The sequence below is a fragment of the Cavia porcellus genome, unplaced genomic scaffold (genome assembly GCF_034190915.1).
Source record: "Cavia porcellus strain 051 isolate PalLab524CR breed Dunkin Hartley unplaced genomic scaffold, mCavPor4.1 scaffold_1, whole genome shotgun sequence".
In the NCBI taxonomy this organism is placed as follows: Eukaryota; Metazoa; Chordata; class Mammalia; order Rodentia; family Caviidae; genus Cavia; species Cavia porcellus.
This window is the reverse complement of record NW_026947484.1, coordinates 192163615-192187720: the sequence shown is the minus strand read 5'-3', so window position 1 is coordinate 192187720 and position 24106 is coordinate 192163615. Positions and strand designations below refer to the sequence as shown.

At 50.2% G+C, this 24106-nt stretch overlaps 1 protein-coding gene across 2 annotated transcripts; it reads left to right on the top strand.

Moving 5' to 3' along the window:
- Positions 1-5397: 5397 nt before the first annotated feature.
- On the top strand, positions 5398-24091 carry Glipr2 (GLI pathogenesis related 2). Of its 2 annotated transcripts, XM_063225478.1 has the most exons (5): positions 5480-5632; positions 14937-15045; positions 15381-15484; positions 17160-17237; positions 22630-24091. In XM_063225478.1, the coding sequence occupies exons 1-5, from the start codon at positions 5620-5622 to the stop codon at positions 22788-22790; spliced, it is 465 nt and encodes a 154-aa protein (XP_063081548.1). In that variant the 5' UTR covers positions 5480-5619; the 3' UTR covers positions 22791-24091. The 2 variants fall into 2 exon arrangements, with proteins under 2 accessions (XP_063081549.1, XP_063081548.1); XM_063225479.1 differs by lacking the exons at positions 15381-15484; positions 17160-17237 and having other exon boundaries at positions 5398-5632.
- The last annotated feature ends 15 nt before the right edge of the window (positions 24092-24106 follow it).

Genomic DNA, 24106 nt, shown 5'->3' with positions numbered 1-24106 from the left:
CAGAGGAAGAAACTGAGTCAAGTAATTTGTCTAAATTCACATGTTGGTCACATGGAGTTTGTCTTTTTAGTTTTTGCAAAGCACTGCATTCAGGGGATCTTGGGTAAACAACAGAACAATAAAGCAAAAAGCATACATTTTTGCCTTATTATGCAAATTTTCTTATATACTTCATAAATACTATTCACTGCACTTAGCCTTCAAAATACATCAGAATCAACTTTTATGGGGGCTGGGGATTTAGCTCAGCGGCATAAGCACCTGCCATGCAAGCAGGTGGTCGTGAATTCGATCCCCAGTACCGATAAAAAGAGAAAAAGAAAAAAAAAAGAAAAGAAGAATCAACTTTTATGTGAGGGAAGTTAGAATTCTACAAAATATAAAAACAAAATTGTATGTAAAACAATAGTTTCCTGAGTTTGCAAAAAAAAAAAAAAAGTTAAAGGATAGAAATCAGTTGGGCACAGTGATGCATGCCTCAGTGCCTGCAATCCCAGCGTGCAGGAGGCTGAGGCAGGAGGATTCTTTCAAATTGGAGGCCAGCCTGTACTACATGGTGAGACCCTTCCTCAAAAAACAAAACAAAGAATTACCTAAAAAAAAAAAAAATTGGGGCTGGGGATTTAGCTCAGCGGCATAAGTGCCTGCCGGGCAAGCAGGTGGTCATGAGTTCGATCCCCGGTACTGATAAAAAGGAAAAAGACAAAAAAAAAAAAAAAAATTGGAAAAGGGCTGGGGATTTAGCTCAGCAGCACAAGTGCCTGCCAGGCAAGCACGAGGTCGTGAGTTCAATCTCTGGCACCAAAAAAAGAAAAAAGAAAAAAATAGAAGAACTTAATAATTGAAAGAAAGACAGAATGACCATAGTCGTATCATCAAATAGATTTCACAGGGAGGACTATTATCAGAGACTGACTCCTTCCATAAGGATAAAAGAAACAATTTACCAGGAGGGCAGAGTACTAGTTTAACATTTCTGAGGCGCTCGATTTCACCTACTACAAAAAAAGAAAAGAAAGAAAAAAGACTCAGTTTCAAGATGATTTAAGAATCATAAATATTTATGCTGTGAATACAAATGTTCAAAGTACATGAAGCAAAACTGGTAGAACTTAAAGGAGAAAAAGACAAACCCACAATTACTGAGGGGCTCAACCTCCCCATCAATATTTGAAAGAACAGACAGAAAATAAAGAATATAAAAGACTTGAACAGCTTTATCAATCAACTTTATCTAATTGACATTTAAGAACATTGTACCCAGTAAAAACAAAATACACACCTTTTTCAAGAGTACAGAGAATATTTACCAACATGTGCCTTATCATGGGCCATAAAACAATTTACTTAGTAACTGTCTTAGTACTTAGTAACTTAGTAACTGGAGCATTACTCCAAGTCCTAAATCTAAAAAAAAAATTACAAGAATAAAAAGTGAGGCACTGAGCAATATTTACTACAAAGTTTAGAGAAATTAAAGAACATATAAACATAATCATATACTATCTTACTAGATTGGCAAATTCAATATTGTTGAGATCAATTCTCCACAAATTTAAACATGAATTTGATGCAACCCTAATAAAGATTCTAACAGCCTTTTGTTTTGTTTTGTTTTGTTTCCCAGTAATTGACAAGCTGATTCTAAAATTTATATGGAAATGCAGAGGATCTAACTTGAATAGAACAATTTTGGAAAGAAAAAAATACAAGATTTATGTTACCTGAAGCTACAGTGCCAGGCCTGGTGATGCACTCTGAGAAGCTGAGGCAGGAAGACTGAAGCTACCCTAACCTGTAGAATTTAGCAGCTTCATGAAGACCCTGTTGCAAAATTAGGTTTTTTTTTTTTTTTTTAAAGATCTGGGTATGTAGTTCGGTGTGATGGCCGTGGATTCAACAATATCCAGCACCACACACACACACACACACACACATGCACATACATACACATGCTACAGTAATCTAGACAGTGTGGTATTAGTGTAACAATGCATATATAGCCAAGCATGGTGGCACATATCTATAATCCCAGCACTTGGGAGGCTGAAGCAGGAGGATTGCCACAAGTTCAAGGCCAGCCTAGTCTACACAGTGAGTTTAAAACTAGACGGAACTACACGCTGAGACCCTGTCTCAAAAAACAAACAAACAAAAAATAATAATAATAATGCATATATAGACAAGTGGAACAGAGTGGGCAGCACATATATATGGAAAGGAATAATTTCTTTAAGGAATGGTACTGGAACTGAAGTGGCTGACAAAGGCCAAGTAAACAGCAGGAAAGTGTGAGGCAAGGGTGGAGAAGGCAGACAGCGAGGAGGCCTTTGTCAGAACACGAGAGAGCCAACATGAAGCTTACTCCGTCTCCAAGGTTCCGGTGCACAGAACCAGAAGCACACCACCCTGGCCTCTCTCCAGCCACATTTGCCTCATTTGACCCCGTAGGGGCTTTGGGCATCAGACGCTTCCTCTGAAAACCTCAAACAGTCAGAAACTCTCCCTCCCAATTTGGGATTGAGTCAGGTTGCGGCTGGGCCAGGATTCCTATCACTTGCAGCCTGGGGACCTCTAATCCAGGATCTTAGAGACCCAGGGCCTGCGCTACAGGGACTGGAGCTCTTCTCCTGGGCTGCACCACCCTGAGGAGCACCAGCTCGTGCCTTTTGCTTTTAATAAATCTTATGCTTGGTACTTTTTCTTTCTTTTATTTTAAAGAGGATAAAACTAAGGAGAATAAAACCAATCAAAATAAACCAACAGAAGAGATACAAGATTTCAAGCCCTTACGAAATCAACAAGTTACCATAATGCCTTTTGTTGCAGATACCTTCAGACATAGCAAAAATCAAATAGAACAGAATAGAATGGAAACAATAAAAACAGAAGAATGACTGCAATAAAGGACTTCAAAACAAGACCATAACATGTCTTGCTATCTTCTAAATAGCTGCTCCTGCCATCAGATTTAACATAAAAGAGAATAAAACCCAACCCAAGAAAACAATGAAACTGTTTCCAGGTGGGGATCCCTTCCTGGTGAGCTTTGTGTCCCCCCCCCCCCCAGTCCTCAATTGGTGCTGGCTCAGAGACTTGGGTCTGTTTTGTTTTGTTTTGTTTTTTGTCTTTTTTGTTTTTATCGGTACCAGGGATCGAACTCACGACTGCCTGCTTGCAAGGCAGGCGCTTATGCCACTGGCTGTCCCCACTCCGGCAGCTGCCTGCATGTGGCGCTGGTTTCCAGGCAGGGACCACCTCCTCTCTTGGTACTTTTTCTAAGCATCCTGCTTGTCTGCCTGGGATACCAAGAAACTGGAAACAACTTCCCAGGACAGGGGCTAAGACAACTCGGTATTTATATTCCAAATAAGAAGAAAAGAAACACAGTCCTTAGTTCACACCCTACACAATACTCAAAAAGCACGAAAGAGATAAAATTAGATGTGACAAGCTAAAACTCAAATATCCAGGAAAAAAGACAAAGTTTTCATGCTTTTTTTCCCCCCTGAAGCACTGGAAACTGAACTCAGCTTTCTCCATCTCAGCCAGGTGTTCTATCCCCGAGCCCAGCTCCAACCCGAGAGTACTGAGAGAAGACTGAACTCTAACTCCCAAGTGACAAACTGGAACAATCACTGTTCTTTGTGTCCGCCTTTGTTACCGTGTTTGACGGCCTGGGCTCTGTCCCCCTCTCCCAGCAGCCCATGGTCCTCTCGAGGGGCCGGCTTTGGCTCCACCTGGCGCACTGTCCACACTGCCTACTGCTCCGGTCATCTGGGACAGCCCATATAGCACCCACCTTGCATGGCCTCCACAGGTGTCACAGGGTTAGGAACCTGACCCTTCCCACCGGAAGGTGGGTCCCAGATGGAGTTCTTTCAGGCTCAGCTGTCTCCCCGTGAAGCCTAGTTTTGGTTATACAGTTTTGGCTTTCTGCAGATTCAAAAGGTCAGTGTGGCATGCTCCCATGTTCATTTGCTCATTTCAACATTGACTTGTCCGTACAATGGAAGAGAGTTGAACCGAGTGGGTTTAGATTTCCAACCCACCATCACAAGCAAGTCAGAGTGAGTACCAGTTTGCCCCACGCTCATACTGCTTAGAAGTTCTGAAGCAGTGACAGGAGGAGAAATAGAGAAGACAGGACCCAGTCCAGCATGGTTCTGTGGGCCATTGCTATTACAATTTCTGCCTTCATCATCAGTGGATGTACTCAATTCAGGGCCCATCAACTGGAAAGTCTTCAAGAAGCCTTTGGAGTCCCTTCCCTAGTGAAGAATACCTGGGGCTTCTGGCACAGCTGACTGCCGCTGTGCCTTTATCAGGGTGTCTCACACAGGGCTCTCCCAGTGCCAAGTGTGGGGTCAAACTTGACTGTGTCCGCTTGCCTGGCTTGAGAGCTACCCAGGGGGTCAGTGGAACACACTCCCAGTTGTGTCTGGGTGGGACATGGAGGAATCTTCACTCCACAGCCTTGTGCGGCCACCATGTTCCTGCTGGAGCCATGAACTGAATTCCTGCAACTTTGCAATGAGTTAAATCTCCTTTGAGGTGTGAGTTTTCCATTGTTGCGTCCCAGCCAGAGAACACTAACACACCAGGTGTATACTGCCACCAAACCCGGGAAAAGCCCGGGCCTGTGGAATCTGGAGGGTTCACAGGCTGCCGAGGGATGAGCAGCACGGGCACGGGAAGACAAAGGCCAGCGGCACTCCTGACCGAGGACATGGCCAGAGCAGGGGGAAGCAGGAACACGCGGGGAGTGAGGAAGAATGAACGCAGAAGGTTAAATATCACACGGTTTCTTTTATATTACAACCCCAAAGTATAAGTAAAGAGCAAATAAAAGATGATAGGAAGCAAGGAGGTGGACTTTTTATAGATGTGAAGGGAATCCAGGGAGGAAAAGCAGGGGAGGGAGGGAGGGGAAGGAAGAAGAAGGAAAAATAAAAAAGACTAAGATGCGAGGTGTATAACTTCCACGATGAATGTATTCGTTATAGGTGGAAAATATGTGCTAATAAAGAATGAAGAAATCTACTTTGATGGGGTGGAGCAGGTCTGGCCTTTCGCCTGACCTGGGAGGCACGGAGGGCCAAGCGCGCAGGTCCCAGGACGCTGGCGCTGCGGGGAGCTGGTACCCCGGTCCAGCCCAGCCTTGCGCCCAGCTCCCGGGGCAGACTCCTTCGGAGCCCAGGGTCACTGGGGAGGGGAAGGGCACCCTGGGAGCCTGAGTGTCGGGTACCGACCCCTGGTGGCCCCAACCGGAAGCGTCTACTACGATGCCTCCGGCGCGTCTGCCGCGGCCGCGCTCCCGGGAGCCCCGCTGCTCCTCCCCGCGCCTCGGTGCAGCCCGCGGCGGGACCGCTCGGGGCGCCACCGCGGGGAGACCACACCTTGGGAGCCCCGGGCGGGCGGTGGCCGAGCTCCCCCGCTGGGCAAGCGCCCCACCCGCCCCAGGCTGCCCCGGGCGCCTCGGCCGCTGGCGGCGCTGCCGTAGAAGGCGAGGGGCGGTGCCGCCCCCTCCGCGCCCCGCCCCGCCCCGCCGCGCCCCGGTCCCCAAGCCGCGCGGAGCGCAGCGCAGGACAGCGGGAGCTGAGGATCGCGGAGCCGGCCATGGGCAAGTCAGGTGAGCCGCCGGCCGGGTGCGAGCGGGCTCCTGGCCCTTGCTGTCACCTTGCCCTCCGCGGTCCCCCAGAGCGAGCGACCTGGTCCTGCGCGCGCGGGAGGCGGCTCGGGCTTCGACTCGGGACCCCGGGTGCAGGATGGAGGGCGAGCGGGCAAAGCGCCCAGGCGAGCAGTGCAGGGCAGTTTCTGCTGCAACCAGGGAGCTAAGGCTGTTGAGGCCACGGGGAGAGCGGGCAGAAGGCGAGACGGGGAAGGGTCCTGCCTGGCTGGGAGCCAGAGATTGTGTCTGGGTGGGTTTCCAGGGGCTAAAAGGGATCAGCGCTCCGGGGGCTGGCCGAGGCGTGGCTTTTGCTTTGTTTCAGGAGAAGCACAAACTTAGGGTTGGAAAAAGACCCCAAACTGTGGCAGCATCGCCCAGCAAAAGCAGCTGGCCCTTTTGGACCTTAAGAACAGCTCTGAGCCACCTTTTTCATTCTTTTTGGCTCTTCCTCTCCTGAGCCCCTCTGTGCAGGTCAGCTGCCAGTGCCTCTGGCTTCCTTATTCGTCTCTGACCTGTTGCTGCCCATCCTCACCATGGTGACTGCTGTGGTGAAGTTTCTGAAAGGAAGAACTCCTGTCACTTCCTGTCTGCTTCCCCACCCCACCCCAACTTCTGCAGGGTGAAAGCGTGCACTGTCAGCACCACCCTCAGACCTCTGGACATCTCTTCACCTTTTGCCTGCACCCTGCTCTGCAGCTGACACTTGGTCCCTTCCCTGGTGTCCTAGTCTAGATCTCACCATCCTGTACCTTAGCCCAGCGTTCTCCCCACCCTGTGAGCTCAAGTCCTGTGCGAGGAGCCACCATCCTCCGTTCCCTGACTGGGACAGGCAGCCTCGGCAGCCCCTCTCTAGTGGGCGTGGGCCCAGTGTTCACAGATAGGCCTGCTCCCCCCCCCCCTCCGTGCTCCTGGCAGACAGCAGTGTCTGTGTTTATCTCAGCGTAGTTCCTGCCTCGGAAGGAGCAGCTGGCTATCAGAGCTCAGATGTCCCGCTTCACAGGCGTTGCCGGGTTTGGATGACTAGGCTTGTCCCCTGTCTTGGATCTGTCCTCCACAACGTGGACTCCTGAGGTGCCAGCACTGGGAGGAAGGGGCTTCCCTGCCGTTGGTCCTGATGTGTGTTACCTCGGGCTGCAGTGGCAGGCCTGGCTTGAGGGGCCTGGCCTTGGTGATCACTTGCTGTATGAGATTAGGCCTTGCTCTTTACCCCTCTGTGCCTCGGTTTTCCCATCTGTACAAGGAGGGCAACCCATGATCTCCAAGGTCCTTTGCAGAATGGAAAGGTGACAGAAGAGGTCATCATGTAATTCAAAAGACACAGTAGTAGGTGCTGATTGGGCAAATTATGGCTGGTGTGAATGAGCGTGCTGAAATCTCAAGAAAGCAACTTCTCTGTAGATGTAGGAGAAAATCCAGAAACTCTCTAAAACTACATTTTAATAAGTTTTCTGACTTTTTACCTGACGGTATTCAGGAACTGCTGATATTCACCAGAGGGTCCATTCTTCTATTTGTTCATCCTGCTCTCTCTCCTCTTCATCCTTCCTCCCGTCCCTTTCCTTTCTTCCTTTTGGTTTTCTTTCTTCTTTCTTGTGGTGCTGGGGATGGAACGAAGGCCGCATATGTGCTTAGCCAGTGCTTCAGCACTGGGGTACAACTCAAGCTCCCCATCTGTCAGTTCTGTATCAAGCTGTGGCCTTAGTGCTCTGGAGCTGTGGCCCTGTGCTCAGTAGTGCCATTTGAATTTTAAAATGAATAAATAAAGCTGTTAGAGAGCTTGCCTGGCACCGTAAAAATTAAATTGAGACTGGGTGTGATGGTGTTCACCTGTGATCCCAGCACTTGGGAGGCTGAGGCAGGAGAATTGCTGTGAGTTTGAGGCTAGCCAGGCTCCACAGTGAGTTCAAGGCCAGCCTGGACTACATAGTGAGAGTCTGTCTCAAAAAAAAAAAAAAAAAAAGTAATACATTGAGTAAGCTGGTCTGGGGATAGACAGGTACCACAATGCTCCAAAAAGAAATGGGAAGTAATCCAAGCCAGCCGGTATGCAGAGCGAGGATAGGAAGAGATTTCCTTACCAAAGGATCCTGGAGAAAGTGGTGAATCCTATAGGGTCATGGGAATTTGGGCTTTATCCCACTGGACCTGCAAGGACCAGAGTTGTATTAGGATGGAGGGGAGATCAGAATGGGAGAAGATGGAGCTGGGAGATGGAGGAGACGTCTGCAGTTACAAACAAGAGTAGCAGGCATCTAGGGCAGAAGCAAAGGCCAGAGAGAAAGAGGAGACGAATTTGCCAGGCAGTGGCCGTGAGTGGTCTTGGTGACACCTTACTGAGGTCAGAGGTGTGCATCTGGATACAAGATGTCAGTGATCTAGGACTAGAGATCAAAAGTCGGGCAGATTTCAGGGGAGAATGACTCCACACTCAGGAGCAAGGAGCTGGTGGCAGAAGGGAAGTTAGAGCTGGGTGAGTTAGGTACCCTCCCTGTGCTCAAGAACCTTCCAGAATCCTAGTTCAGGCATATCTCCCTTACAGCCCAGTGCACGTTATTTGTTTTTCTTCTATGAAACTGGCAACCCCCAGCTTAGTGTCTAGCTCTTCTAAGAGTCCCTATAAAGTGACTTCTGAGTGACCAAAGTGAGTCTTCAGCACAAGCCCAACCTTGGAGTTCCGGGCTACCTGCAGGGATTTCTGTCCGCACCCACGGGGAAGTAGCACTCATGGGTGTGAACCTAAATGACCACCCGAAGGGGTCAGTGCCAGCATTTTTGGAGTCTTTGTTTCCTCATCACTGTTCAAAAGCCCGGCTCTTTTCATCCCTGCAGACGAGGTCCAGAGCTGCTGGAGTAAAGGGCACCCTAAAGTCTTCACAGCTCATGTGGCTGCAGTCCCCGGAGCGGCTCCATGCAGGGTGGGGAGACTCCAGGTCCTGCTCCCAGCTGTGTTCTCTCTGCGGGGCTCAGTGGGCTGCATATGTGCTGGGCAGAGGAAGGCAATGGCCTTGAGCTCAGGGAAAGCCTCTCGCCCCGATAATGATACCAATCGTGAGGCTCCTACTGCACCGGGAAAGGAGCTGTAGCTGCTTTATGCTACCAAGCTTTGCAGTTGCGCACCAAGACTGTCGCTGTCAACTCCTTGGTAGACTTACAAAGCTTCAGTCCCTTGCCCTACCTCACACCCTGGCTGACAAGAGAACAAACTGGGATTTGAATCCAGCTCTCTGTCTTCCCAGCTGGACCCTTGCCAGTGGGCCCCCCCCCGAGTTGTCTCTAAGAATTGTGGTGTATCTGAAGACACGTCTCCTAGCACCAGAGGTATCAGAGCAGAGGACTGTTAAGGATGAACTAGTCCAAGGATTCCCTTTTGTGGGCCCTCTGAGAGTGAGGTTGTGAGGACCAGTCAACCCCAGCAGCTCCCCTTTCATCTGCAGCTTCTCTTGCTGGTTTCATTCAGAGTTTCCCTGCTTTGAAGGCATTTTGAAAACCACAACTATCAGCGCTTCCTCTGTGTACAGAGGGGGAACCTAGGGCCTAGGGTGCAGACTTGTCACTAGGCAGGGCTGAGGGACACAGGCAGGGCTGGACATTGGCCAGCCCAGCAGCCACGGTCCCCGGCTCTGGCTCCTTCAAGCTTTCCTCAAGCATGTCTGTCTGGCCATCGATTTGAGAGGGGCACCCTGGAGGAGGTATTGCCCCAGGAAATGTCCCTTGTTCCATAAGCAGTTGAGCAAGGCTTCGCTGCCTCTCTTTACGTTAGGGAAAGACGTAACCATTTGGAGAGTGATTCAGTGGATGACCTTGGGCAGTTCCCATGCTGCCCCCAAACCCAATTTCCACATCTGTCTTCAGTGCAGATGCAATAACTTCATTCATTTGCTCATACACCATTCACATGGCGGACATTCAGGCTTGGTCATCCTGAAAACTCCTGCGAGACTCTGTTGAAATAAGGTCTTGCTGTGTTGCCCAGGCTGGCCTCAAATTCCTGGGCTTAGACTGACCGCCTACAACAGCCTCCTGAGTAGCTGGACTACAGGCGCTCTGCTTAAAATCCATAGGAATATGGCCAAGCTTGGCTTGCAAGCAACTTGGCTTGTAAGTGTTCAGCAAGATGAGCAAACATTTCTGAGAAATTTTACCTTGATAAATCATCATTGTCTTGCAGTATAGACAGTCTGTCACGCTGAATGTCACATGATCACAACTATCTCTCTTTCTCCTACACTCTCTGTCTCTTTCTTGATATACAGATGACTAGCAGAATGAATTATTCTCTCAAACCAAGGTTTTACTGGACCACATCCCTGCTTACCTTAAAGGCAGGGAAGACATCAGATGATGGGGCAGGTCCTCCCAAAGCCAGAGCTAAAGGGTTCCATGCAATCTAAGAAGTGTAATTGACATTTTCGTAACGGTTTGTTATGTTCCAGAACCATCCTAAAGCATTCCCGTATTAATCCACTTAATCTCACAACTGCCCCATGGGGTTTGATATGGGGAATGGGTGGAGCAGATCACATAGCAGGTAAAGGCAGAGCTGGGATTCGCCTTGAATTGTGAGGAGCCCCGGCTTTAAGAACAGGAGCTGCCCACTGGGCACCTTTTCTTACTCAGTTTTCTACTTTTTGACTCCTTCTTCCTGAAGAACAGGCTAAACCAGCTTTGCCTCCAAGGTGGGACCAGGTTGCTGTCTAGTTTCTTGCCAAGCTGACAGAGGGGCCTGTTTACATTTCCTTCCTGTCCCCTGTCATGGTCTCCTTCCTAAGGAGTGTGGAGAGGACAGAGGAGTCAGAGAGACCTGAAGGGTGGAGATGTGCCCGGGGAGAAACCTGTCCCTGACAAAAGGACTCCCTCAGAATCTATTCAGCCCCAGAGGCCGTGCCCCAGAGGGCTGTACGAAGCCCACCTGGACTCCCGGAACTCTGCACCCCAGCAGATGGCTGCCCTGCTACCCCAGGTCCAGGCAGTCCCTGCCGACCCCAGGAGGCCTGGTAGCTGCAGCCTGGGGCCCTCGCTCACCAGGGCCTCTCAGACCTCACACAAAGGAAGCTCTTGAGCAATCATAGTTCTTTTCTCCTCTTCCTTCCTTCCTCTTTTTTCCTTTCAAAAGGCAGCTGCCCACCTTAGGTCTCTGGTCATCTGTTGCTTTCCTCAGCTGGCCCCAGTCAGCTGGACCCATTTCCTGGGACATCCACCTGTCATTTCTGTTTTCTTGTTACCTGTGAGCTGCGGCGTGGGGGCTCAGGACAGGGCCTTGTGTCCCCACGTGGACCCATCCCTGGACTCCATTCCTGGAGGATTTGCTTACTTCCCTTCTCAAGCTTCAGTTTCTTAGTCACAAAGTGTATACAGTGCTGGAAACTCCCACGAAGGCAGTGAGAAGTTGAGGGCACACCTAGGCCCAGCACCCAGAAACAGCCTGAGCCTGGGGCGGACAGGCCTGACTCTCCCCGTTTCTGGGCTGGCATACTGAGGCTGGGTGACCTTTCTGAGCCTGAATCCCTGTACCTCCTCCATCACGAGTTGACCGAGGGCTCTCCCTGCCTAACTGGGACAAGTGGTTTTTTCCTCTGTTCATCTGTGATTTTGGGTTTTTGTACCAGAGGGGATGTGGCTTTGCAGAGTGCGGTCACCATTGATAATTTGCCTCCCCAGGCCCACACCCTGCTCAGAGGAGCCACCTGGACTAGAACTGTTTGCTGGGGTGGGAGAGAACTCTGGGGACGGTGAAGAGGAGAGCGTGAGGCCTGTGCTTCCAGCTGGGGCTGGAGCAGACTTCTTGCTGAGACTCCTGGCCCAGGGACTCCTGCTGTACTGGGAACAGCGCCTGGCTTTGACTTCAGGGCACTGAACTTGGACTGGGCGCTGGGACTTTCACTTTTGTTTCTTCTAACTGCCCTCCTTCTGAGAATGCAGTGACCTACTTTTGAGCAGCCTTGTATGTCCCTCTTTGCTGAGGAGGCTGCAGCATCCACGGCACATGAGAACCGGAAGGGACGACAGGATAGACCTGGCCACACCTGCCGCTCACCCGGCAGCTCTTCGTCACCCTGACCGTGTGCTCCCATCCATACACGCCTTGCCTGAGCACATGTGCTTGTTTTGATCACTCTGGCTTCTTAAAAAAGCTCGGGGGGCTGGGGATACAGCTCAGCAGCACAACTGCCTTCCTGTCAAGTGTGAGGTTGTGAGTTTGACCCCCAATAGCCTCCCCCCCAAAAAGCTCCCAAAGGTCTGAATTCATATTGTCTTCTCTCAGCTCCACCCCAATGGGACTTCAGCTTTGGAGTCATCAGAGTCTCCACTGAGCCTCTAAATCCTTCTGAGAGCGGCTTACCTGCTTGCATGCCCCCAGTGCTGGGGGAGAGCTCAGCACCTTGTGAGGTACCACTTTCCTGGCTTCAGAAAGCTTTTGTTGGGAGAGAAGTCTTAGTCTAAGCTGAAATCTTTCATCCTGCCCTTTCCACCATTGGTCCCAGCTTTTCCCTATTGGGATCTCAGAATTCACCAAGAGCCACCACCATGTCCCCAAAGTTTAGTCCCGCAGGTAAACATACTCAGAACTGGCAGTCCTCACAAGACCAGCCTCTGATAGCTGCCTCTTACCAGACAAGGACAGGGCCCGGCTGGGTGAAGCTGCCCATCACCCAAGAGCCCATGTTTCTGGTGCCACACTACCCTGCTGGCTCCTCCACCTACTGTCTTGGAGTCCCCAAGTCCCATAAGTTGCTCTAGCTCCCCCATTTCCCCAGAAACGCGTGACATAAAATGTACCATCTTAGCAATAGTCTTAGTGGTGGTTTCACATTGCTGTGAAACAGCTTTAGGACTTTCTTAGTTTTGCAAAGCTGAAACTCTATACTTAGTAAATATCACCTCCTTTTCCTGTTGCCCTAGAAGACCTGCAGCCCTTGTTTTTCCTGTCAACAAGGGTGAGGCCCTCCTCTGATCCCAAAGAGGTGAGGACCTCAGATTATAGCTCCACTTCCTGCTTACACCTAGTGCCATTCCTCCTGTGCCCCATCTCTACCTGTCAGCTAAATCTTGCAGCTCGCCAGTCAGAGCCCCTCCTCGTCATACCTGCCCTGCATGCGTTCCTGTGCAGCCACCCTAAGCCCCAGAGTCTGCTCAGGCCTCCCCCCACATTGACTGGAAGGTCTCTGGGCACCTAAACTGCTGCAGGCAAGAAGTGCAGCTTTTCACCTCCTCAGCCACCAGCCCCGGGCCTCCTTCCCTGAGAGGCCTCATGATGTTTGCCTTAAAGATCCATCTCTGGCCAGAGGATAAAGGAGAACTCCATTTGGACCATCTCCTCACTCTTGGGTGAAAAGGCACAGAGAAGGGCGCTGGCAGATGTGGCCTAGGGCAGAGGAAGGTGTGTGGCACTTCCTCTGTGCTCTGGTTAAACATCCTTCCTGCCACCACCCACAGCCAGACTTCAGAGAGGGACCAGCCCTCTGTGGGCCTTCCAATCCACTCCACTCACTCCTGGTTCTGCCGAGGAAATAAGGAGTACTTAAGGCGTGGTACCTAGTCCCTTCATGGTCTGAGCCTGGTTGGGTCTGATTCAGACTTGTTTGGAGCTTCAAATTGGAGGTCAGTCACCTCCTTCATGATTCGCTGGACCTTTAGGTGGCTCTTCAAGTTCTTCTGACACCAGTGTTATCTGCCTTGTGGCACCTATCCTAAGAAATGAAAGGAGAAGAAAAACTTACAGTAAAGACAGGCTTTAAGATAAAGACCTTAGTGGGTCATTGGCTCTGAAGTGCCAAAAGCATCTCTCTTAAGAGTAAGGGTTTGTAGGGGCTGGGGGTTTAGCTCAGCGGCATAAGCGTCTGCCTTGCAAGCAGGCAGTCGTGAGTTCGATCCCCGGTACCGATAAAAAGGAAAAAGACAAAAAGAAAAAAAAAAAAAAAAAAAAAAGAGTAAGGGTTTGTAAGGTATCAAAGGAAATGAGCAACTTACAGGCATGCTGTCCTCAGGATCAGATTTTGACTCTCTGGTTCGTCTTGTGTTTGCACAAGGTTTTCTGTCCAAGAGGTAGAGCACCCTGTGCTCTGGAATATTTGCACAGTAGACAAATTTAATGGGGTTCACATTTATGGGGTTCAGAAGAAAGTAAGAGCTAAAACTCATGAGAAAATGTCCACTGGCCTTTCTTTTCACCTGTCACTCTTCTTTCACATGTTTCCAAGGTTGTGCTCCTTCTGTGAGGGTATTTGAGGGCAAGCTGGGGCTCATTTGTCTCTGAGCCCTAGCACACAGTGTGAGACCTGGCATGCAGAAGATGCCCCAGGAACAGAAGGACAGATACAGGGACTGGGACTGAACGGACGGTGGATGGATAGATGCTGCTGCTGAACACAGGATGAATCGATGGATGAAATGAAGATGGGGATGGTGGAGGTCTGGGTGGATGGAGGTTGGTCTGGGTATTGGATGGATATGTAAAAGCTGTTGGTTGGTTGGGGTTCCATTTTAAATCCAAATGTTTTGGTAGCCCACGGTTGATGTTGCCTGCCCTTTGGCTTCACCCATTTATTTTCTCTTTAACCCAGTCCCCTGGACCTTGCCTTTTCTGAGGTTGTCACCAAGGGGGCACAGTCTAAATAAATAGGGCCACAGTTGTGTGCCACTGCGCCTGGCTTCCCTTTTCTTCATCCTTCTCTCTTGATTTCAAGATGCTTTCCATCGCAGCTAGGCTCTTGCTCTCTGGGCTCCCACCTGGGCTGCCAGGCCCCGCCCCGCCCCACCCAACCTGAGGTTTCTGGGCTTCTTCTGACTTTCCCTTCCAGCAGCTCTGCTGCTGACCGTCCGGCCCTCATCGTCCGCTCTGTACCTCCCATCCATCCCCCAGGCAGCAGCCCGCAGGGTCTTTCAGAAGCACAAAGTCCAGTCAGCTCCCTGCCCTGCTCTTGCCCAGAGCCTTCCTATTGCCGTGGGTAGAGACCCAAACCTCTAACCTGGCCCAGAATGCAGGGATGGGGACGACAGTGCGCAGTGTATGTTCCTGGTTGATGTGCTTTGAAATTTTTAGGCTTTTTTTCTGTTTTTCTCCTTAAAAAAAAGACAATAGATATGGAGGGACGTGGAGGGGTGACGAGGGAATGGGCAGTGGTGAGGAACTGGGCTTCCCCGAATGGGAAGGGACAGCAGTTGTCCATGTGACCTGAGGAAAGCCGGGTGTCGCCCTGAGTACGCCTTGCACTTTTGGGGGGTTCTTTTTTCTGTGCTGAGCTGGTCTCCTCTGTTATCGTTTCAGCCTCCAAACAGTTTAATAACGAGGTCCTGAAGGCCCACAATGAGTACCGACGGCAGCACGGTGTCCCCCCGCTGAAGCTCTGCTCAAAGCTCAACCGAGAGGCCCAGCAGTGAGTGCCCAGCGCCCAGGGGTTTGAGCCCTCCACGGGGCCACTGCCTCAGTCACTGAGGGCCCAGGGTGGTTGGAGGGATGTGGGGTTGGGGATCAGGGAGAACCAGACTTGAGTACCTCTCTGCCACTAACCCAGGCATGGCCGAGCCTGTTTGCTCTCGGGTAAAACAGGACTGCTGGGAAGCCCACAGGCCAGCTGTATGGTGCCCCCTGTGCCCCCGAAAGCTCTGGCAGGGAAAGGAGGGGAGCTTAGTCACACCAGCCTGGGCGCAGGCATGTGTGGGGCGTCCTCTGGCTCTGCCTCCTCTGAGGAAACACCATGAATTCCGGCAGGTATTCCGAAGCCCTGGCCAGCACGAGGATCCTCAAGCACAGCCCGGAGTCCAGTCGTGGCCAGTGTGGGGAGAACCTCGCGTGGGCATCATATGATCAGACAGGTGGGTCACTTCCTCGGGCCCCTCCCAGCTGCGGGGCTGGGCCTAAGCCAGGGCCTCCTTGGTACTTTGCATGGTGCAGGTGCTGTGTCACTGCAGGGAAAGGAGGAGGAGGAAAGGGAAAGGAAACCCAGGTTCTGTGTCTGCTCCAAGGTGACTCAGTTTTCCACAGTGTCCCTGAGGGCGGGCTCAGAGCCAAGGCAGCACCAAGAGCCAGGGACAGTGACGTGGGTCTCATTGACCAGCTCTCCTCTGGAAGCTCCCAGTCTGGGGAGTAGGGCAGGAGAGGACAGTTCTGGACAGTGTCTCAGCCTGATTCTGCAGCAGTCAAAGCATTTTCAGCTGTTGAGAAATACTTTCTTCAGTTTTCTAAGTTATATCTTTTTTTACAGAGCTGGTATATTACTTTTATAATCAGAGAAAAGTGATAGCACTTCTTTACATTTGGGGGCAGGAAATGGGAAAGACAATTCCTATGTTAGTCTCAGTCTGGAAAGATCCCACCACACTGACCAAACATTCTTGGTCTCTTCTGTTCCTCCAGCCCAGAAAGGGCTTTTTAGGAAAACTGTCAGAGAAGGCTGGCTGATCCCTGAGGTTTTGTCCAGGCCCTGTCTGGAAGATGACTCACTCCCTTCCCAGCCTCACATTCCTGGGAGATCCCCGGGGAGCCCCTGGGGCCTCTCGGTTTTCCTGGCACAGCTGGGCCGCCCCTGGTGGGGAGCTGTGTGCCTGCTAGGGGAAGCAGACCTGCTCTGAGGCTCCCATTCCTGCACACTCAGACTCAGCCTGGGAGAAAACGGGGGATGGGAAGGGCCTTAGGCAGGCAGGCAGGCAGCAGATGCAGTTCCTTCCCAGCCTTGGGCTAGGCCCCTGGGGGACCTGAATCAGGTCACTGCCCTCTGTGGCCTGGGGTCCCCACCTCTGTAAAGAAGGGGTTGCCTAGGTGGTCCCCACCCCTCCGTGCTGTGGGATGTTATTCAGAGCTTTCAGAGAGAATGCGACACCCACTCTGAGGAAGGCCCCAGGCCCAGTTTTAGAAGTGGTCCTAAGGTGAGGTTAGGATTTGATTGTGAACCAGCATCAGTTATTTGTTAGAAAAGCAGGAGCATGGGCTACTCAGACCAGATCTATTGATCTGGAGTCTGTACAGTTCAACAAGATCCCCATGATTCCTAGCCACCGTAGAGCATAAGACTTCCTGCCCAGCTCTTGAGCTCCCTCCTCTGGCCCTGCCATCCTGCAGGGCAGTGGATGCCCCAGGCAAGCGCTCCCTGCGCAATGGAGACCTTGGGCTGTTAGCCCTGGGCTGTTGGTCATCTTTCTTCCAGTGGGTACTTCATGAACCAGACATGGGGTGGGATGAGGGAGTCTCCCAGAAACTCTAAGCATGACTAGAAGGCCTTTGGAGCACGCTGCGTGTGTTCAGCCTCCTTGTTGACTGCAGAGAGGGCAGAGAGCCTGCTGCGGGCCCCTTCTCCCAGACCTTTCAGCCCAGGACAAAGCTCTCCTAGACTTCCACTGGGCCTCTCTCTTCAGCCCGGATAGACCACGGGCAGGAGTTGTTGGGAGGGACTCTATCAGATCTCTATTTGTGGAACGGGTGGTGTGGGTCTGTGGGACAGACAGAGGGCTACAGAGTGGGTGGGCTTGGTTGCTGACTGATTTTTCCATACAGGAAAGGAAGTGGCTGATAGATGGTACAGTGAAATCAAGAACTACAACTTCCAGCAGCCTGGCTTCACCTCAGGGACCGGTGAGTGGCTGTGCCGCCAGTGGCTGCACAGGTTGTAGGTTGGGTTTCTGTCTTTGGTGAGGGCAAAGTTTGCCTTTCCTTGACATCTTCCCAAACTGTTCCCCGCATGTGCACCCTCTGCCTGCCCCCTGCTCAAAGCTGCTCACATTTCTGCAGCGCAGTCTCCAAAACCTGGATGGCAGAGGCTGCTGAGAGCTTCCAGGGCTGGTGCCTCAGCACTTAGCCACTCTGGCTTCCAGTCTTCTTCCTTCAGTCCTCTGGCCCTTTGCTGACCTCCTCAGGTGCCTGTCTTCCCTCAGACCTGGCTTAGACTCTGCCTGATCTCAGGAGGGGCTCAGAGGGTGTGTGAATCTGGGGGGCAGACACCAGGGAACTGCTGGTCTTCGCCATGCCCTCCGCCTGCCTTCCCACCCACGGGTAGAGCCACTCTGGGCTCTTACCCTCAGAAGGGTTTCTTCACAAGCAGGAAGTGACACTGTCAGAGCCAGTCACAGTTTCCTGTGGCTTGCTGCTCCCTCTCAGAGGTGGGGATTCTTGCATCACTTCAGGACTCTGGGGCCTGCTCCTCCCGGTCCTGCCGGGCCTGAGTGAGAGTTGATACAGCCTCAGAACCATGGAGGGGTGAGCTGTGGTTAAGGATGTGTGGGCAGGGCCTTGTCTGCTTTCCCCAGAAATACACGCCCGGAGAGGTTTTACGTCGTAGCTTCTGGAATTACTTTTCCTACGAACAAGATTGCTGAGCAGTCAGACACGAGTGGATGTGAGCTCTTGGCACGGTTCCTGATGCACCCGGGGGAGTGACACGGCCCCGACGGCCGCCATGACCACGCCAGCCTCACACAGCAGGGCTTGGTGCTGCCGTTGTGTGGAAGAGGACACTGAGGCCTGCGAAGGGCTTTTCTTGTGTCTTCTGTGCTTGATCCAATGCCTCTTCCATGGCCCCTTCTTCCAGGCAGGAATTTCATGAGTCAGAGCTGGGGATGGGACTCAAATCCCTAAGGTCACTGTCCGGCCACCCGTCATCCTGCATCTCTCCTCCCTAAAGAGGAAGGCCCCAGGAAGCCAGCCCAGTGCCCTCCCAGTGCCAGTGGACAGCGCTGGGGATGGACAGAGCCTCACCCCAACACATGGGCTTGTAAGACTCTCGAAGAGCCTCAAGCCCATCCTGTCGCAGCCTAAGGCTGCACCACTGTTTAGAGGTTCTCTTCCCTTAGTCTGTCCTCCAGATGCAGGGATGTTTGAGCTACCCTAAATGTTTCTGTCTCCCCAGCCCACTCTCCTAGCTTCTCGTGATGAAGGATTCTGATCCTTGCTCTGTGCAGCATGAAGAAAAGCATCTTTTATGCTTACTTTGTCATATTCTGTTTAAATGAGTAGGTTTCTTTATCTATTCTGAATGAGTAATCCTTTTAAATGATATGGAATTTGAAAGCAATACAGTATAAGCCACATAAGCTCTGACCTCTGACACTTTCCTCCAAGAGATAATCAGTGAGGGCAGTTTCTTTTTTCTTTCTTTCTTTTTGTTCTTTCTTCTTCTCTCTCTCTCTTTTCTGGTTTTTAGAGACAGATTCTCACTGTGTAGTTCAGGCTGGCCTCGAAGGCAGGGTGATCTTCCTGTCTCAGCCTCCTGAGTGCTAGGATAACAGGCGTGCACCACTTTGCCCAGCCTGGCAATTTCTTGTATATAATTTTTTTTCTTTTTTGATTTTTGATAGTCAAAATTTTTTTGGTTTTGTTAGTGAAAACTTTTTTGGTTTTTGTTTGAGATAGTGTCTCACTCTGTAACACACAGTGACAGAAAACTTGCAGTCCTCTTACCTCAGCCTTCCAGGTGCTTGGGTTACACTTGTGGCTCCTGCCTAGCTTTTCACTGTAGCTGTCTGAGCTTATGTCAGCATGGACGTGCATATGTTCTTCTTCCTTTATTAAAACTCTGGCATCAGTGTGTGACCTGCTTCACATTTGTCAGAAATTGCTCCATATCCGAAAAAAACAAGTTTTGACAGTCAGTAACATTATTCCTTTGAAGGACATACTGTAATTTATACAGTGTGTATTTCAAAGGCATTCTGGGGATTTGGGTTCACCTCAAGAAAGAGGATGTGATCCTTTGAGAAAAGAATAAGGAACTGTTGTTGGTAAACTAGTCAGAAACCACTGTGTATCTGATGGTTGCCAAGGGAGCTGTATCCTTTAATTAGTCTCTAAATGCCCCTAATTTAATTATCTCTGTACAGATAGAAACCTCCTCAGCGAGAGGAAAGATTACTTAGTGATATCTGCTTGGAAAAAGCTGCCAGCAGCACTTACGCTGCTGACATGCGCATGTATGTGTTTGTTTTCTTGGGAAGCTCTGAGTAAATGGGGGCTTCGTGTTTCTCTGGGAGACTGAGTGGGGGGTGATTAATGGTCAAACACGTGGGTTCCTCTCAGGAAGGCTTGTGGGGGAAAGGCTTGAGCCCTGGCCAAAGGCAGCCCAGAGAAGCAGCCTCACACAGCTGCCAAGCGCCTGAGCTGCGTCAGCGTTAAGGATGCAGGGAGATAGGCAGGCAGCTTCCTTCTGCCCGGAGTGGGAACCAGAGCTCACTGACCAAGGTTGATCCAAGGTTGGTGACGACAGTGTATAGTTAGGGAATTGTTTTCATTCTTGCCTTAATTGTATCATATTGTTGATATGAATTAGCATTTCTTTGGGGCTGTTTTTGTTTTGTTTGTTCTGTTCTGCAGTGCTGGGGATTGAACCCAGGGCCTAGTAGTGAGCTACATCTCCCATCCCACCCCCCTTTCATTTGAGGCAGGTTCTCCCTCAGGTACACGGGCTGAACTTGAGTTTTCCATCTTAGAGGAGGAAAGATTAGCACTGGCTCGCAGATTCAGAGGTTTCAGTCCATGGGAAACTGGCTCCATTGATGTTAGGCCGGTGGCCAGGCGGAGGTATCATGGGGAAGGGGCGGAAGGGCGGAGGAAAGCTGAGCTTTTCACAGCAACCAGACCAGAAAGAGCCAGCGTGCTGGCTGGCTTCTTCCTCCTTCCGATTTTGTCTGTCTGGCCCCACGCGTTTGGATGGTGCCACACACATTCAGGGTTGGCTCTCGCCCACCTTGCCATCACAGACACACCCAGAAGCCTGCTTTACTAACTTCCTAGACATCTGTTGATCCAGTTAACTTGCCAATCAAGACAGCTGTCACATCTCTCTTTAATGTGTCGCAAAACATACATAATATAAAACATTGTGGTAACCATTTTAAGTGTACAATTCAGTGGCATTAAATACATTTGCAGGTTATGCAAACACTTCCAAAAATGTTTTTAAACTGAGGCTTAACTCCCGGTACTTTCCACCAAGCTACATCCTCAGCCCTTTTTCACCTTTGATTTTGAAACACAGTCTCACTAAGTTGCTAAGTTGCTGACATTGAGCTCAGATTTGCTACCTCTTGCCTCATCCTCCCAGAGAGCTGGGATTACGTCAGGTGTCACTGTGGCCAGCTCTGCTGTACAGACTGAAACTCTGTACTTCTTAAGCACCTCCTAACACTGGTGCCTACTATTCTACTTTTATACCGAGAGGGGAAATTCCTGAATCCTACGGTAAATCTATGTTTAATTTTTTGAGGATCTGCCATTCTGTCTTCCTTAGTAGCTGGCCCACTTTCCATGCCCGTAAACAATACAGAGAATTATCCGAGTGTAAGAGGTGTTCAGCAAATAAAAGGATGATTAAAAGAGCTTCTTTGAACAAGTGCCATTTTTAACCTGAGTCCTAAGGGACAAGAAATGATTGGTCATCACAAGTTTTCCACAGTGGCCAGTGTATTGCTTCTGTGGGAAAGAGCCTAGTGTTTGAGGATTTTTGGTCCTGCTTTGTTTTTATTTTTGAGACAAGGTCTTACTGTATAGCCGAGGCTGGCCTCAAATTCACATCCTCTTACTCCAGCACCTTGAGTGCTGGGATTATAGGTGTGCATCAGCATGTTTAGTGAATGGAAAGGAGGCCACTAGGCCAAAGTATTCATTTTCATTCTAGGTGCAGGTGGGAGTATGTGAAGGATTTTTATGCAAGGAAGTCAGTGTATATGATTCTTGTTCTCAAAATGGTAGCTCTGGCTACTTAAGTGAAAAATGAATGGGAGGGGCCAAGGTGGACCCCCAGTACTAGTCAGGCAGTGTTCCAGTGGTCCCTAAAAGAAACCTTGGATAGGACCAAAGATTTAAGAGGAGAAAGCTTTGAGATGCCCTTTCAAGTTGAATCCTTATGGTTGAGTGATGGGCTGCTGAGGGGAATCAGGAGAAGGGAGGATGCAGCCCACTCCTAGCAAGGAGAGCGCCACGGTGCTGCTGACACAAGAGGGAGGGTCGGAAGAGAAGTTAACCTGGGGGACCAAAGCAGTCTTAGATGGATTGCAGCTGAGGTACTTGTGAGTCATCCAAGTGGAAATATCCAGTAAGCCTTTATGCTTGGAACACTGAACAGAGATTTGAGATGGAGAAATAAATTTAGGAGCCAGGGAAAAATAAATTCACTTAAACAAGAGTGTAGAGAGCAAAGAGACCAGGACTGAGTCCTGGGAAATAGAGGTTCTCTAACATTATAAGAGAGACAGAGGAGGAGGAGGAGAAGAGGGAAGAGGAAGAGGTGGAAATGGCTGCAGGGAGACAGGAGGAATGTCAACAGCCCATGGAAGAGTACTTTAAAAAGGGATGGGGAGGTGTCAGCTGCAGTAAATGTTCCTGTGTCAGTAAGATGAAGACAGGTATGGCATTGCATGTCCGCAGTCCTGGTGGTCTGGGGGGCCAACGCAGGGGCACTGCACGTTTGAGCCTCCGCCTGGCAGTTGAGCAAGACCCCATCTTAAATTTTTAAAAATTTAGAAGGGACTGGGGATGTAGCTCAGTGTGAAGATTCTGGCACTGGAAGGAAAAAAAAAAGGGACCATTGAAGAGTAACGTGGAGATGATTGCGCAGACTGCAGTTTGGGAGTGGGTTGGAAGGGCTGGGGATGTAGCTCAGTGCAAAGACCCTGGGTTCAGTCTCTAGCACCATACACATAGGCACAAAATCTGACAGTTGAGTCACGTGGAATAACACCTACCTGTAATCCCAGCACTTTAGAGACCGAGGCAGGAAGACCTCTGAGAGTTTGAGGCCACTTTGGGCTCCGCCATGAATTCATGGCCAACTAACCTGGACTACATCATGAGATTGTGTTTCAAAAAACAACAAAGCAGTTGACGTATTTGCCTTTTCCTCTTCTGATTGGTATCTGCTAAGATCAAGCTGTCAAGCCTGGCAGGAACAGGTAAGAGTTCACAAACCGCTTGTGACATCTCTAGTAGGTCTCCACTAACTCATGGGCTGCCCTCTCCCTCTGCCTGCTTCTTACAGGACACTTCACAGCCATGGTGTGGAAGAACACAAAGAAGATGGGGGTGGGGAAGGCATCTGCCAGTGACGGGTCCTCCTTTGTGGTGGCCAGATACTTCCCAGCAGGGAATGTTGTCAACCCTGGCTTCTTCGAAGAAAATGTTCTGCCTCCAAAGAAGTAACCTGTGGAGCCGAACAGGAAGGTGTGAGTCTAAGAACACGGATGTGAAGTGCCCTAGAACAATGAGCGACAGCTACGTGTCTGTCCCTGTGGATGTATGTGCCTGGTTTGTGATGCATGTGGGCATCGCCTGGGCACATTTTGTAGATATACAGCTCACTGATTAAAGGAATGACCAGTATCCGAAGCCTTACCCAGAGGGTTACCCAGACCACAATTATTTGGATTGGGGAGGGTTTAAGTTTTTAAATTTTTTTTAAAGCGTAATTCTTTTGTATCTTTCTTACTTCTAATATTCATCCTTGGACATTTTGTATTCCAAATATTTGTGATCCCAAGATGGGAAGTTTATCTGATCTTCATGTGTTGTGTCTACTTTTGGTAGATATTTGAATATTAAACCCTCATTTCGATGTGACATAGCTTGAAATGCATAATAGAAAGCAGCTGGCATCAGATGCACAGAGCAGCCCGGGGCTGCATTTCATGGAGCCGTTGAGATTTCTCAGTGTCAAACATGATGTCATCCTGCAGGCCTCCTAGGTCCTCTCATGGTATTGTCAAAGAACAAATGGAGAAAATAACTTTACTTCCTTTCATTTTTCTACCTTTAAATATCAAACTTCAGTACCGCCACCCATGCCACCCACATACACCTTTTTTCTTCAGCTGTTCTGTATTTCGGAGCTCAGTGTGCTGCTGAGTAATTTGGCTAGCCCTGGAATGCCCTTCTAACCCTGTGAAGCGGCCGGCCTGATGTGGAGACAGCCGCTTGCATTGCCTGGGCTCCGGGCCAAGTGGCCTTGGGTGGATAAAATCAGTAGTATGGGGACGAGTGAGCTCACTCAGGGCCCCGGGAGGAAGCAGAAGCCGCTGCCCTTCCCCTACACAGGGCGAAGCCCAAGCCAGTTCCTGGCAGCTGTCGCTGCAGCTGTGCTGCTGCTCCTCCAGGAATGCATGACAAACTCAAATGCTCCAAGGAGGTGTCCAAGGCAGGGGGCTTAGAAGCCCTAATTTGGCTCTGAGTTTTGCCTCAAACTACAGAGTTTCCCTGAATAGCAGTTTTATAAGGTCTGTGTGGGAGGAGACTCTCAGATGCCCCAGCTAACTGTCTTTGCAACTGTGGTCTCTGGGCCTGCCAAGATAGCAGGGTCCAGGGAAGGGTCACTGGCCTGCAGTCTGGACCAGCCAGTGTTTGAAACAACTTTTGAAAGTCCATGGTGCAATGTGAACATAGTCGTACGCTGTACCCCTCATTTCATCCAGGGCATATTAATAATAAAATCTTTTTCTTTTGTGTAATCTTCCTCCACTCTG

Excerpts from the sequence above, each read along its gene's own strand:
- Glipr2 (XM_063225478.1), top strand. Across the intron at positions 15,046-15,380 it reads CTCAACCGAGAGGCCCAGCA|GTATTCCGAAGCCCTGGCCA; the intron begins GTGAGTGCCCAG and ends GAATTCCGGCAG. Across the intron at positions 17,238-22,629 it reads TGGCTTCACCTCAGGGACCG|GACACTTCACAGCCATGGTG; the intron begins GTGAGTGGCTGT and ends TGCTTCTTACAG.